At 45.3% G+C, this 13,516-nt stretch overlaps 1 protein-coding gene across 33 annotated transcripts in view; it reads right to left on the minus strand.

The window, feature by feature from the left end:
* Positions 1 to 5,780: 5,780 nt before the first annotated feature.
* The window catches only part of TBC1D31 (TBC1 domain family member 31), a 72,842-nt gene continuing 65,106 nt past the window's right edge, over positions 5,781 to 13,516 (minus strand). For 15 of the 33 annotated variants that reach the window (XM_085021761.1, XM_013996507.3, XM_085021758.1 and 12 more), the window contains 2 exons: positions 8,944 to 9,039; positions 5,781 to 6,665 (listed from right to left, as the gene is read on the minus strand). In XM_085021761.1, the coding sequence (XP_084877887.1) occupies positions 6,532 to 6,665; positions 8,944 to 9,039 (230 nt within the window). In that variant the 3' untranslated portion in view covers positions 5,781 to 6,531. The remainder of the gene's footprint in view (positions 6,666 to 8,943; positions 9,040 to 13,516) is intronic. The other 18 variants (XM_085021746.1, XM_085021736.1, XM_021088970.2 and 15 more) reach the window with 4 other exon arrangements.

A 13,516-nucleotide genomic window follows, 5' to 3' on the forward strand; every position in this document is an offset into this window, starting at 1 on the left:
GGTGTAGGTCACAGATGTGGCTCGGATCCAGCGTTGCTGTGTCTCTGGCATAGGCTGGTCGCTGCAGCTTCAATTGGATCTCTAGCCTGGGAAGGTCCATATGCCATGGATGTGGTCCTAAAAAGACACTCCCCCCCAAAAAAAGATTATGGGATGGATGTTAAAAGTGGGAAAGTGTAATAGGGAAGAAACTTTGTGTTCCATTACAAATTAATCACTAAAGAGATGTTGCCTATAACTTTAAATGACACATAATGGCCCATCTCTGGGAACCCTGCCTCCTAGGTAATGAGCATTGAGCTGGAATACCTTTGTTTAGCCCACAGGAAACATTCTGAGCAGGCCCACCTGTGAATACCTGCGGGAAGGGAGAAATTAGCACCTCCCCTATGGAGCCTGAGCAGAACCCAAAAATGTTTGATTTTACCCCCCTCCCCCTTTTAGTGTAAAGAAGCCTGAATTCTAACTCAGGCAAGATGGTTCTTTGGGACGAAAGTCCACCATCTTCTTGGTCTGCTGACTTTCCAGATAACATTGCTATTCCTTCCCCAGCAACTCCTCTCTCCGTTTATTGGCCTATTGTGTGGGGAGGAATACCAGCTTGGACTCAATCAGTGACAGTGATAGATCTAACCAGCCCTTCATCCTTCAAGTCTTTGATGGCACGCTGATCTCTGCAGTTCTCCATCAGGGATGGGATAATCCTTTGGGGTTGCTATCCTGGTAGCGAGGGCTTTCAAAGGCTTTCACTTGGCTCTTTGTACCATGAGGACCTTGACTCAGTGCGTCATGGTGCCTGCAAAGAGATTCTGCCCTTTGTCAAATTATGTTTGTTCCAATTACACAATCAAGTACTTGGAAAGTCACCACAGTTGATTTCATGGTCTTAGTGCATTCACTGTAATTCAGAGTGGCCCAAGGCTCCTTTATCACCTGACCACTGTTAGCTCTGGCTTTGGTGGGTTCAGTAATCAGCGTCCTTTTACAGCCAATGTCTAATTATCCCTGAAAGGGCTGGATGTTTGCTTTTTCCCACCAGCCAGTCTTTCCAGTTAGTGCCAATGGGTCCCTTTGGAAAGGCCTGAGGGATTATTTAGAACATAGATACTTAGCATTCACAGCTGCAGGGTCCTTCACCAAGGGGACTCGGTCTTCCCTTCAATCAACAGGCTTTGAATCTGGGGATGAGCTTAGGTTTGGAAAATCAGTGACAGGCGTGGCTCTCCATTGTGGTGATATAAGTGAGTAGGACCCTTTGGGGTCTTCCTGGGACAGACCCCTGTGTCCTCCACCTGCCTCATGTTTGCCAAAAACCTTTAGCCTCCTAGGTCTTCCAAAGAATAAATTTAATCAAAGAAGTGAGAACACAGAAGCAAAGCAAAACAGTCACATAAGACAAAATAATAGTTTAGCCATTTAACAAAGTCAAGGACCTCTGCCTCATCCTCAAGGGCTATAGGTCATATCCTTTGATCTACTTTGCAGTGACTGAAACCCCCATTAGGTCAAAGAAGTTAACTCTATGCTGCCCACAAGCATGTGGCCCCCAGACTAGTTGGAATCAGAAGGTCGATGTTGACTCCTGATGACCTCACCACCAACCAATCAGAAGAAGGTCTGAGCGGATCACCCACCCTGCCACCCACCTCCCTCCCCCTGTCTTTAAAACCTTTACCTGGAAGCCACTGGGGAGCTTGGGTCTTAAAGGCACTAGCTGCCTGGACTCCTGGCTGGGCGTTCTGTACTTTCCTTCCCCACACCGTGGTGTCAGTAGATTGGCTTCACTGCACAAGGGTGATCGGACCCAAATTTGGTTTGCTAACAGTGACTCAAGTCAGGTTTGGGGCCACCATATCTTAACCTATCCCGTTACATATATCAAACAGCATTTTAGTAGGCGGCCTGTTTCATTCTTAGGGACAACATCACCACCAATGGCCCCAAATCCCTTAATACTTCTCGGCTGCCTGCAGCTGTAAATAGTTTTCTTTGGTAGTTAAACCACGACCGCTTGGCTTCTGCTAGTGAAATCCCATCATCCCCACTAGAATCAGGAAGAACATCAATGAGCATCTCGGCCCACAGAGTTGTTCAAATTTGCCAATTCTCCCTTTACTCACAGCGCCTTAAGAAGGGAGTGTCTGCGGCTGAGCACGTAGCTTGGAAGAGAGTGAGACGTTCCTATGTGAAAGTCCACTCTTGCTTTCCTTTGTCCCTAAGCTTTCAGATAACTTCATCTGCATCATGCCGTCTCAGTGTGATTAAAAAGAGGCCAACACTGAGTCTGCATTTCTGTCGACCAGCCAAGTAAACTCTTCGGTCCACTTTCAATTGCATGAGAGTGCTGTGATCAATTTATGGCCTCTGAGCTCGGAATTCACTCATCAGTGTCTGCTCTGCAACCTCGAATTTCAAGCATTTCTCTTTACATTGTGCCCAGGTGCTAGGCTGGCAGTAGAGGGCGCTGGAGGTCACTGCTGGAGGAATGGGGCGTCTCTTCCTGGCTCACATGTGCTTGCTGTTTCCTTCCCTCCAAGGTTTTTTTTTCTTTTGACTTTTTGGGGCTGCACCTGTGGCACCTCCAGGCTAAACAGGGGTTGGATCAGCGCTGAAGCTGCAGAGCTGAAGCCGCAGGATCTAAGCCGTTTCTGTGACCTACATGGCAGCTCATGGCTATGCAGGATCCTTAACCCATTGAGCGAGGCCAGGGATAGAACCTTCATCCTCATGGATACGGGTTCGTTTCCACTAAGCCACAACGGGAACTCCTCCTTCCTTCCAAGTTTTATTGAAGTATAGTCGACTTATAATGCTGTCATAATTTCTGTTCTACAACAAAGTCATTAAGTTATACATATATACACATATCCATTCTTTTTCAGATTATTTTCCCATCTATCAGGTTATGATAGAATATTGGGGAGAGTTCCCTGTGTCCTACAGCAGGTCCCTATTGACCTGTACATTCCGTGTACAATAGTGTGCATACATCAGTCCCAAACCCCCAATCCCTCCCTCCCTTCAACCTGTCCCCTTTGATAACCATAATTTTGTTTTCAAGGTCTGTTTCTGTTTTGTAAATGAGTTCATATATATCATTTTGGGGGGATTCTACATATCATGATATTTGTTTTACTTCACTTAGTATGATAATCTCTAGGTCCATCTATGTTGCTGTAAGTGGTATTATTTCATTCTTTTTTATGACTGAGTAATATTCCATTGTACAAATGTACCATATCTTCTTCATCCATTCCTCTGTCAACATTTAGGTTGCTGCCATGTCTTAACTATTGTAAATAGTGCTGCAATGAACACTGGGTGCATGGATCTTTGCAAATTACAGTCTTCTCTGAACATATGCCCAGGAGTAGGCTTGATGGGTCATATGGTAATTCTGATTTTAGCTTTCTGAGGAACTGTCATACTGTTCTCCATAGTGGTTGTCAGACGCCTGTGGTGCTCTGTCCTGGCATGGGCTGAGCGCACAGCCTGACGACCCCTTTGCTGTGGACCTTCCAATGGACATGACATGTTCAGGTCTGGTACCAGCCGCAGTACCCTCATGTGCTCTGAGCACCTGCCTTCCAACCTCAGTTTGCCTGGGGCCCAGGGTGTGTCTCCCCTCAAACCTCCCCCTGCGGACAAGGCCAGCGCACACACCGGATCACACAGAACCTTGACAACCCTCGGGGTCCTGACTTCCTACGAGCTTCCACCCAGCAGCCTTGGATAGCATGCACTCTGGAGATGTACTTTCTGCTACCTGGGCCTATGGGTCAGCTCTGGCCTGGGAAGCCCACTACCCCCTCCACTGCCCAGTGGTCTGACCTTGTCCAGCACAGTCTGAACCTGAGCCTTGGAGAGGGAAGGGCTCCCTGGGTTCTCTCCCTCTGCCCTGGGCAACCTATAGTCTTCTCAAACATCTTTAGCTACTCTCCTGTTATGATTTAACAATTTTTTTTTTTTTTTTGGTCTTTTTGCCATTTCTCGGGCCACTCCTGCGGCATATGGAGGTTCCCAGGCTAGGGGTCCAATTGGAGCTGTAGCCACCGGCCTATGCCAGAGCCACAGCAATACTGCATCTGAGCCGCATCTGTGACCTACACCACAGCTCACGGCAACGTCGGATCCTTAACCCGCTGAGCAAGGCCAGGGATCGAGCCTGCAACCTCATGGTTCCAGTTGGATTCGTTAACCATTGCGCCACGATGGGAACTCCTGATTTAACATTTAATATGATTTAATAACTTTATATTAAAATGTTTTCTGTCTAAATGATGTGGTTTATCTGATTGGACCCAGACTGATCTGAGATGAAACATTAAGAACCTGTGTCAAGGAGTTTCCGCTGTGGCTCAGCAGGTTTTGAACCCGACTAGTACCCATGAGGACAAAGGTTTGCTCCCTGGCTTTGCTCAGTAGGTTAAGGATCTGGCCTTGCAGATGAGACTTGGATCCCGGGTTGCTGTGGCTGTGATGTTGCTGGCAGCTGCAGCTCTGATTCTCCCTGAGCCCAGGAACTTCCATATGCCACAGCTGCGGCCCTAAAAGGAATGAAAAAGAATCTGTGTCTAGTGCTTCCGTGGTGATAAAGGAAGCCTTTGGCAGTCCTTGCAGTCAGCATTATTGCTCTAATGGTCAGTGTGGGGTCGCTGTGGAAAGGCCTTTAGCAAATGCTCACATCTTGCTCAACATCCGAATTCATACCAGAGAAAGACCGTGTGAATGTAATAAACGTGAGAAGGGCTCTCACCAAGTTAACTTTTCCACACCACTGAATTCACACTGAAGATTCAGGGGAGCTGACGTGAAGAGGGATTTGGCTGAAGCCCCACATTTATCCACTGTATAAGTCACACCAGAAAGAAACCTCATGAATATGACACAGAAGAAAAAGGCTTTAGGAACTGCTATTCTTTACCTAACCGAAGGGAGTACTGGAGAAAACCTTTGTGAATGGAGCGTGGGAAGAATTTAATCCAACCTCAATCTTCATTCAATTCCCAGAGAATTTATATTATTGAGAAATTACGGCCATATTCCATTAACTATGATGATAACCTTTAAAACAGCAACCAAACCCACATGACTGAACAGACTAAGTACCTGAACTCTGCTAAGGCTGTGACTTTATCAGGATGGTTACTGGGAGAGCGTAGGCTCAGGGAGAACTGGATGGAAGACAGTAGTAAAAAGAACTACATGTGGTTTAAAGCACGAATAACTCACTTTGATTGGATGAACAGAAACTTCTTTACCAAGGGCCTATTGTGATACTACAAGAGTGTGTATGTTGGGGGGGGGGGGTCTAAATTCTAGTAAAAGAGGACCTGAGGCACAGCTCACAAACTGGGAACATTCAGCTGTTTCTGGCTGCCAGAGAATCGCAGTATTTTAAATTCAAATGCTTTTAAGGTGAGCAGTTTCTAGCTCACCAAAGTTCCTCTCACACCCAAAATATTTTATATCCAGCGGCTTTCTGTTGCCAAATACACATGAGCCTGGCCCACAAAGCTATGTTTGTGACAACCTGAAAACAGAAAGAAAATGAGGCTGCAGGAAGCACCCTTGGGAAACCAGGGCCTTGCGAAGTGATGGGATTTTATCTTGGGACAAAACGGAACATTAGGTTCTCCATTAAGGTCATGCTTTGCGACTGCCCCCCAACTAAAAAAAAAAAAAACCCCACCAACTTTTCTGTTCTGTGCACCACATGTTAAGTACCTCCTAGGGACTTGATGTCCATTATCTTATTTAATCGTCACATCAAGACCATGTGCTGTTGCTACTCTTTTATTTTTCATTTCTTGGTCATGCCTGTGGCAGGTGGAAGTTCGTGGGCCAGGGATTGAACCTGCGTTACAGCAACAACCTCAGCCGCAGCAGTGACAGTGCTGGGTCCTTAACCTGCTGCACCACCAGGGAACTCCTCTACTCCCCTCTTAGCAATGGGTTCAGGCAAGTAACTTGCTGAGATGATGAAGCCAGGGGCAGCTCTGCTGCAGGGCCAAGAGCCCGTGCTGTCAGGAGAGGCAGAGACAGGAGCAGGGGTGCTGTGAGAGCAGCAGGATCACTGGCAAAGGGCGGGTCCAGCTGCTGAGGGCACGGAGGGCTGTCAGGTGGGCTCCTCCTCGCTGCCGGGGTTTTGGAGCTGCTGCCGAGTTGAAGCTCAGTTCTGGCTGCACAGTTGTGGAGATGGTGTCTTCTTTATTTCTCCATTTATCTTTAAAATGAAACCTCAGCAACTAAAGTTCCTGAGGTTTATGCTGGTCTTTGCAACCCAAAAGGGCCTAGGACAAATCTTTAAAAGTTTCAAAGGTTTTTTTTTTTTTTTATTGTGAAACGTATAAGAAGCCATTTACATGTCCCAAAGCATCAGCATTAAATATAACACATCATTTTTATATACACATTTTTCATACAAAAAGTTGATCTTATAGGAATTTAAAATAAATAATCTGAAAAATCAGCATCACTGATTGCAAAATAAGCATCTCGCTCTTTGACCGTCTCAAGGTCCTCAGCCTCCTATGTAGCCAAAAGGTGAGGCGTCTGACATCTGTTCCGAGCCTGGGTGGCGAGTCTCTGGCGGAGATTTCTCACTCTCGCCATAAGATCCGGTTCCATGCTGTCCCAGTATGCTTTTCTTTGGTTTAACGAACCTTAAGAACAAAAATTTTAAATGAACCATAGTTAATTTTAGCAATGGTACAGCATTGGTTTTAAAGGTATATATGCTGCAAAAATTAACAATGCAATCAAGATTGTAAACGCCAAGTTTCCTAAACAAAAAGCCTAACATGTCACCTGGCCCCATGTGGTCCCATTTACAAGTCAAATATTTATTTGCTGATTGAATACATGCCATTAGAGAGTTTATCTGCTTTTGGTTACAAAGCCTTTTTTTAAAATTTGATTTGGGGATACAGATGATCTTTTAAATTAGGAAGAAAGCTTGTCCAAGGAGAGAATCTGAGTTCTTTGCAATAGTAAGTTTCTTCACGATGATGCTTACTGTAGTGAGAAAAATTCCAAGTCGCCAAAATTACCATTGGGAAATGGGCACCATAACCACTTCCTAATTAAATACAAATAAATAATCACAGGCTTTTTACAGTGGTCAACACAGGCAGGGTTCAAAATCAAGATTAGAACGTTACAATGGGAGTTCCTGTCATGGCTCAGCAGCAACGAACTGGACTGGTATCCACGAGGAGGCGGGTGTGATCCCTGGCCTTGCTCAGTGGGTTAAGGATCTGGGGTTGCTGTGAACTGTGGTGTAGGTTGAAGAAGTGGCTTGGGTCCCAAGTTGCTGTGGCGGTGGTGTAGGCTGGTGGCTACAGCTCCCATTTGACTGCTAGCCTGGGAACCTCCATATGTTGTGGGTGTGGCCCTAAACATACAAAACCCCCCACAAAACCAAAAAACATTGTGTCCAAGTGTAACAGTCATTTCAGATTGACTTAGAGGTGCTAGTAAGGAATTTGAAAAAGCATCTTAAAAATATACTTCTCTGAAACTTTGTTACATATTCAAATAACTTAGACTTCTGAAAATTTTCCCTCGAAGGAACAAAACTCTCATCATCTTTCTGTTTTGTTTTGCTGCCAAATAACACACTTGCCAAATGTCCTCACCTCGATTTTGATACTTAGAATTATCTAGTTAAATTCTGACATGTCGGGAGAGAGGGGAATGGTGAACCTCCCGTCCTTTCATCTGACTCAGGCATGACTTTGGGTTTAATTCATCGCCTGACACAGTTTAGAGCTACACATGAGAGTGTGAGTTAGCGAAGATACTTTCCACAACACTGGACTCCCACGACTTGTTGGTAGATATATTTCTTATAAAGCTCAACTTTAGAGGACGTTATGTAAAAATCTGTTCTTCTAAAAGAACGCCAAAGACCTTGTTAAGTTCTAGCTCATTTATATGAGTTTTACTGAAAAAGGTGGTTGAAAAAAGTCTTAACAGAGTCTCCCATCCCCTCCCCTCCTTTAAAAAACAAACCAAGTACTTTACTAGGGGAATGGTGAGCTCCTTTATGGGCTGATGCTGGGACCACAGTTCTATAAGATGTTTCCATCCCACCCCTTCCAAAACTACACTGAGGGAGTTCCCGTCGTGGCACAGTGGTTAACGAATCCGACTAGGAACCATGAGGTTGTGGGTTCGGTCCCTGCCTTTGCTCAGTGGGTTAAGGATCCGGCGTTGCCGTGAGCTGTGGTGTAGGTTGCAGATGCAGCTTGGATCCCGCGTTGCTGTGGCTCTGGTGTAGGCCGGTGGCTACAGCTCCGATTCAACCCCTAGCCTGGGAACCTCCATATACTGCGGGAGTGGCCCAAGAAATAGCAAAAAGACAAAAAGACCAAAAAAAAAACTACACTGAAACCTCCACTGAATCAAGTCAAGAGATCAAAAGCCAGCGAATCAGCACGGCGCCCTCTGCCCTGAGCAGTTCTGAGCGGCCGCCCAGCGGCCGCCCCAGGGACCAGAGCAGACCCATGTTTCCAGTGGTGGCTGGAGGGAGCCCTGCCCAGAAGAGTAAAGAAAATTCAGATCTGTAATAGCTTTGAAACGCATCTCGAGATTTTCTTTCCACAGGGAGGTAAAAAGTAGTTACGTGTATCATAAATTTAGTTAGGGACGGACTTCTGCTGAAGCCTCCAACAATGTTTGGGGCAGCGATGCTGGCGCTAAAGTCCAAGAGACGCTTGAATGACGTCTGGCAAACGTTCCTAACTTGGGCTTCGGTCTGACCCAGTTTTTCCCCAACCGGAAACCTGAGACTCCTGCTGCCTCCACTCCAGGATTTCCATGATCAGTGCTCTGGGAAAATGGTCTCAACGTGCTATAAATGTCATTGAAGGCACGGTCTTGCTTAAATACTGCTCAATCTAATGGGATAGAAGACATCTTTCTTGTTCATCAACTTACTCTGTGTCGAGGACTCCACTGCAGAAATGCCATTTAATTCTGAGTTTCTAGGTAAACAGCTTGAGGCAACACGTTCAGTGTAGCACCTGGGCACCACTGTTATAAAGTGAAAAAATAAAGATGTTTGGGAGTGGGTAGAAGGCCTTTATTAATTCCAGATGGTCCCTGGTAAATTAAAATTGCCAAGGATAAGAAGCTCCTTACTTTTCTGTTCTGGGAAGGCACGGAAAAGCGCGGTTAGTGAGAATTAGTAGCAGAGATGAAGTTTTGGTGCCGCCCTTAAAAAACACCTTTAGGAGTTCCCGTCGTGGCGCAGTGGTTAACGAATCCAACTAGGAACCATGAGGTTGCGGGTTCGGTCCCTGCCCTTGCTCAGTGGGTTAACGATCTGGCGTTGCCCTGAGTTGTGGTGTAGGTTGCAGATGCAGCTTGGATCCCGCGTTGCTGTGGCTCTGGTGTAGGCCGGTGGCTACAGCTCCGATTCGACCCCTAGCCTGGGAACCTCCATATGCCGCGGGAGCGGCCCAAAGAAACAGCAAAAAGACAAAAAAAAAAAAAAACCAAAACACCTTTAGCTACAACAAAAAGCCAACAACTCACAAATAGAGATATTAGGATAGGGAGCCCAAAACATTTGTTGGGAGAGATTATGAGATGGGATTAGCACGCCTTCCCGGAGAAATCCTGAGAGTTGATGGCTATAGGCTTTACGCTGGCGGGGCCTCGTCTCAATGATGCCCCGCAGAGCAGAGCAACAGCAGGCAAGGTGCACCTGAAGCTTCTTAGCACAGGAAGCAGAGCAGGGTTCCACACCTAGCCGGTGTCTCCTATTTTTTTTTCCTAATTGTCACTTCCTTTATTTCAAAATTTATACTTACCTTTCAGCTGAATTTTTACTGTTTCCTAACTCCTACAGCTTACCTCCGAGATACCAGAGTCGTTTTGGGTTTTCAAACCACTTAGGATGTCCCTTCCTTTCCACACTCATCACTGGGGTCCAAGCCTCTGTGAGTCAGGCCCAGACCCCTTGGGTCACGGTGATTCATGAAGATGCCTGCCTCTCACCTGGGCTCAAGAGTGTCAGCTAATGGTTTTAACTCATAAGTTTTAGCCCAATAAGTCATTAAGACAATTTGACTAATTACCAAAATAGCTAATTTGAACTTTGAACTGGTGTGGGGGAATGGAATATAAGAATCATCTCCAGGAGTTCCCGTCGTGGCGCAGTGGTTAACGAATCGGACTACGAACCATGAGGTTGCGAGTTCGGTCCCTGCCCTTGCTCAGTGAGTTATGGATCTGGCATTGCCGTGAGCTGTGGTGCAGGTTGCAGACGCAGCTCGGATCCCGCGTTGCTGTGGCTCTGGCATAGGACGGTGGCTACGGCTCCAACTGGACCCCTAGCCTGGGAACCTCCATATGCTGCGGGAGTGGCCCAAGAAATAGCAAAAAGACAAAAAAAAAAAAAAAAGAGTCATCTCCAAATACCTGAAGGGCTGGCATGTGGCAAAGGCAGTAATGGCTTCAGAGACTCTCTCTCTATATATATGTATAATTTTGGCTGCCCTGAGGCACACGGAGTTCCTGGGCCAGGGATCAGATCTGAGCCACAGCTGTGACCAAAGCTGCAGCTACAGCAATGCTGGATCCCCATCCCACTGTGCTGTGCCAGGGTTCTAACCCCAGTCCCAGTGCTCCGATCCCGTTGTGCCACTGCAGGAACTCCAGCTTTTTTTTTAAATTGAAATATAGTGGATTTACAATGTTGTGCTAGTTTCAGGTGTACAGCAAAGAGATTCAGTTACACACACACGTATAATTTTCCAGATTCTTTTCTATTATAGATTACTATAAGATACTGAATTTAGTTCCCTGTGCTATATAGGAGGTTCTTGTTAACTATTTTATATAAATATATATGCGTAGTGTATCTATTTTAATCTCAAACTCCTAATTTTCTCTCTCCTTTCCCCTTTGGTAACCCTAAGTTTGTTTTCTGTTTCTATGTCTGCGAGTCTGTTTTGTAAATAAATTCATTTGTATCTTTTTAAAATAGTCCACATATAAGTGGTTATCATATGATATTTGTCTTTCTCTTATTGACTTTACTTAGTATGATAATGCTATTTGCAGCAACATGGATGGTCCTAGAGATTATTTCATTCCTTGTTACGGCTGAGTAATATTCCATTATATATATGTACCACATCTTCTTTATCCAATCCTCTGCTGATGGACGTTTTAGGTTGCTTCCATGTCCTGCTATGGATGTGAACAGTGCTGCTATGAACACTGGGGTATGTGTATCTTTCTGAATTAGAGTTTTCTCTGGATATATGCCCAAGACTGGGATTGCTGGATCATATGGAAACTCTATTCTTAGTTTAAGGAATTTCTATACTGTTTTCCACAGTGGCTACACCAATTTACATTCCAACCAACCGTGGGGGAAGGTTCCCTTTTCTCTATATCCTCTCTAGCATTTATTATTTGTAGATTTTTGGATGATAGCCATTCTGACCAGAGAACAGTTTTTAACGAGAGAATTTGCAAAAGGAAAAGAAAAGCAGAAACTTTAAATAAGGGAGGAACAACTTTTAAATAAAATACTGGCAGAAAACCGCATACGGTAATGAGCTTGCCAGCTCTATCAGTGTGCTGGCATCAGCTGAATAACCAGTGCTGCAGAGATGATTCACATATCAGATCCTTCCAAATCTGAGATCGTACAGTTGTCTCCCCTCTGTCCTCCTAAACCCACCCAGCCCACAGCTGTGGAATTCATCCTCCCAAATGGCTGTATCGTAAATATCATCTCTGTTCAAGTAGCTTATGGTTTCCTCCTTTGCTTATAGCAGTGGTTCAAACACTGCTAAGGAGATCCCCCTATAAAACTTTAAAATAAAACTCTAGTTTCCTAGCTCTGTCCTAGATCTACTGAATTAAATCATTCTGCTGTGCAGCCAGGTTGGCAAACAGGATGAAGCCCAACTGCTCAGCCTGGCGCTCGAGGTCCACATCACCCGTCTTCTTCAGTGGTATCTCTAACCCTTCTCGACCATAAGCTCTCTGCTCCAGCTGGCCTAACCTGTGTCACCAGGGCAGGCAGTTCTCTGCCACTGATTAATTCCCTGTAATAAGTTCTACGTCATACAAGTGGAACTCATGGAGGCTTTTGGTTGGTGAATCCACAAAAAGGGAAAATCGTGTGTGTGTGTGTGTGTGTACATGTGTATACGTGTGTGAATGTTTGTGGGAGAGACTCTCAGGTCTCTTAGCAGAAGGTATAATGTTAGAACTGTGAGAAAATGAAGGATCACCTAGTCTATAATCTTCTCACTTTACAAATGAAAAAACTCAAGACCAGTAACATTTCTGAATAAATGCACACGAATGAATGCAAGTGGGTAAACTGACTTCCCGGAGGTACACAGCTTAGTCACTCTGGCTGAGTGTATTTAAACCTTGTCTTTGTTCACCACGAGGCTGGAACTAGCACCCGGTATTCCCATCATCCGGCCTGGGTGCCTGCTCCACCACGAAATCCTTCCCCTCTGAAATGGCTTCTCACTACTCTAAGCCCAGGAATTTAAAAACCTGGTCCAGTGGCCCTCCCTGGCAACCAGCATTTACCTATGTCATTTAAAAAATGTTTCACTGAGATAATTCATATGCCATAAAATTCACCCTTTTAAAGGTTTTTAATATACTTAGAGTTGTGTAGCCATCACCACTGATTCTGAAACAGTGTGGGTGTACACCTAGGAGTGGAACTACTGGGCCAGTCACCCTACAGGTAACCTTCTGGAGGAACTGCCAGACTCTTTCCCCAAGTGGCTGCACCGTGTTACACTCCTACCAGCACTGTCCCAACTCCTGTGATCCTCGCCTACACTTGTTGTGTTTTAATGTTATTGGCGTACAGACGACTTACGAGGCTGGAACAGTTTCAGATGTACAGCAAAGTGAGTCAGTTACACGTATCGCCATTCTGTGTCCCGTATAGGTTATCACAGAATATTGAGTAAATGTCCCTGTGCTATACGGTGGGTCCTTATTAGTTATCTGCTTTATACACAGTAACGTGTACGTTAATCCCCTTCCCCTAATTTATCCCTCCCGCCAGTTTCCCCTTTGGTAACCATAAGCTTGATTTTATTTATATATTTTTTTCTTTTGTCATTTTTGAGGGCTGCACCTGCAGCATATGGAGGTTCCCAGGCTAGGGGTCTAATCGGGGCTGTTGCTGCTGGCCTACACCACAGCCACAGCATCGCCAGATCCGAGCCGCGTCTGTGACCTATACTACAGCTCATGGCAACACCGGATCCTTAACTCACTGAACGAGGCCAGGGATTGAACCCATAACCTCATGGTTCCTAGTTGGATTTGTTTCTGCTGAGCCATGACGGGAATTCCACCATAAGCTTGATTTTAAAATCTGTGTTTTGTTTCATAAACACATTCTATTATTATATTCCATATGTTATATGATATGTCTTCCTCTTACTCCACTTAGTATAATATCTAGGTCTATCCATGTTGCTGCAAATGACATTTCATTTTTTTTTTC

The sequence above is a fragment of the Sus scrofa genome, chromosome 4 (assembly GCF_054392235.1).
Source record: "Sus scrofa isolate SSC_HxYL_T2T_F1_AM1 chromosome 4, Sscrofa_HxYL_maternal_Yorkshire_Landrace_v2.0, whole genome shotgun sequence".
Taxonomy (NCBI): Eukaryota; Metazoa; Chordata; class Mammalia; order Artiodactyla; family Suidae; genus Sus; species Sus scrofa.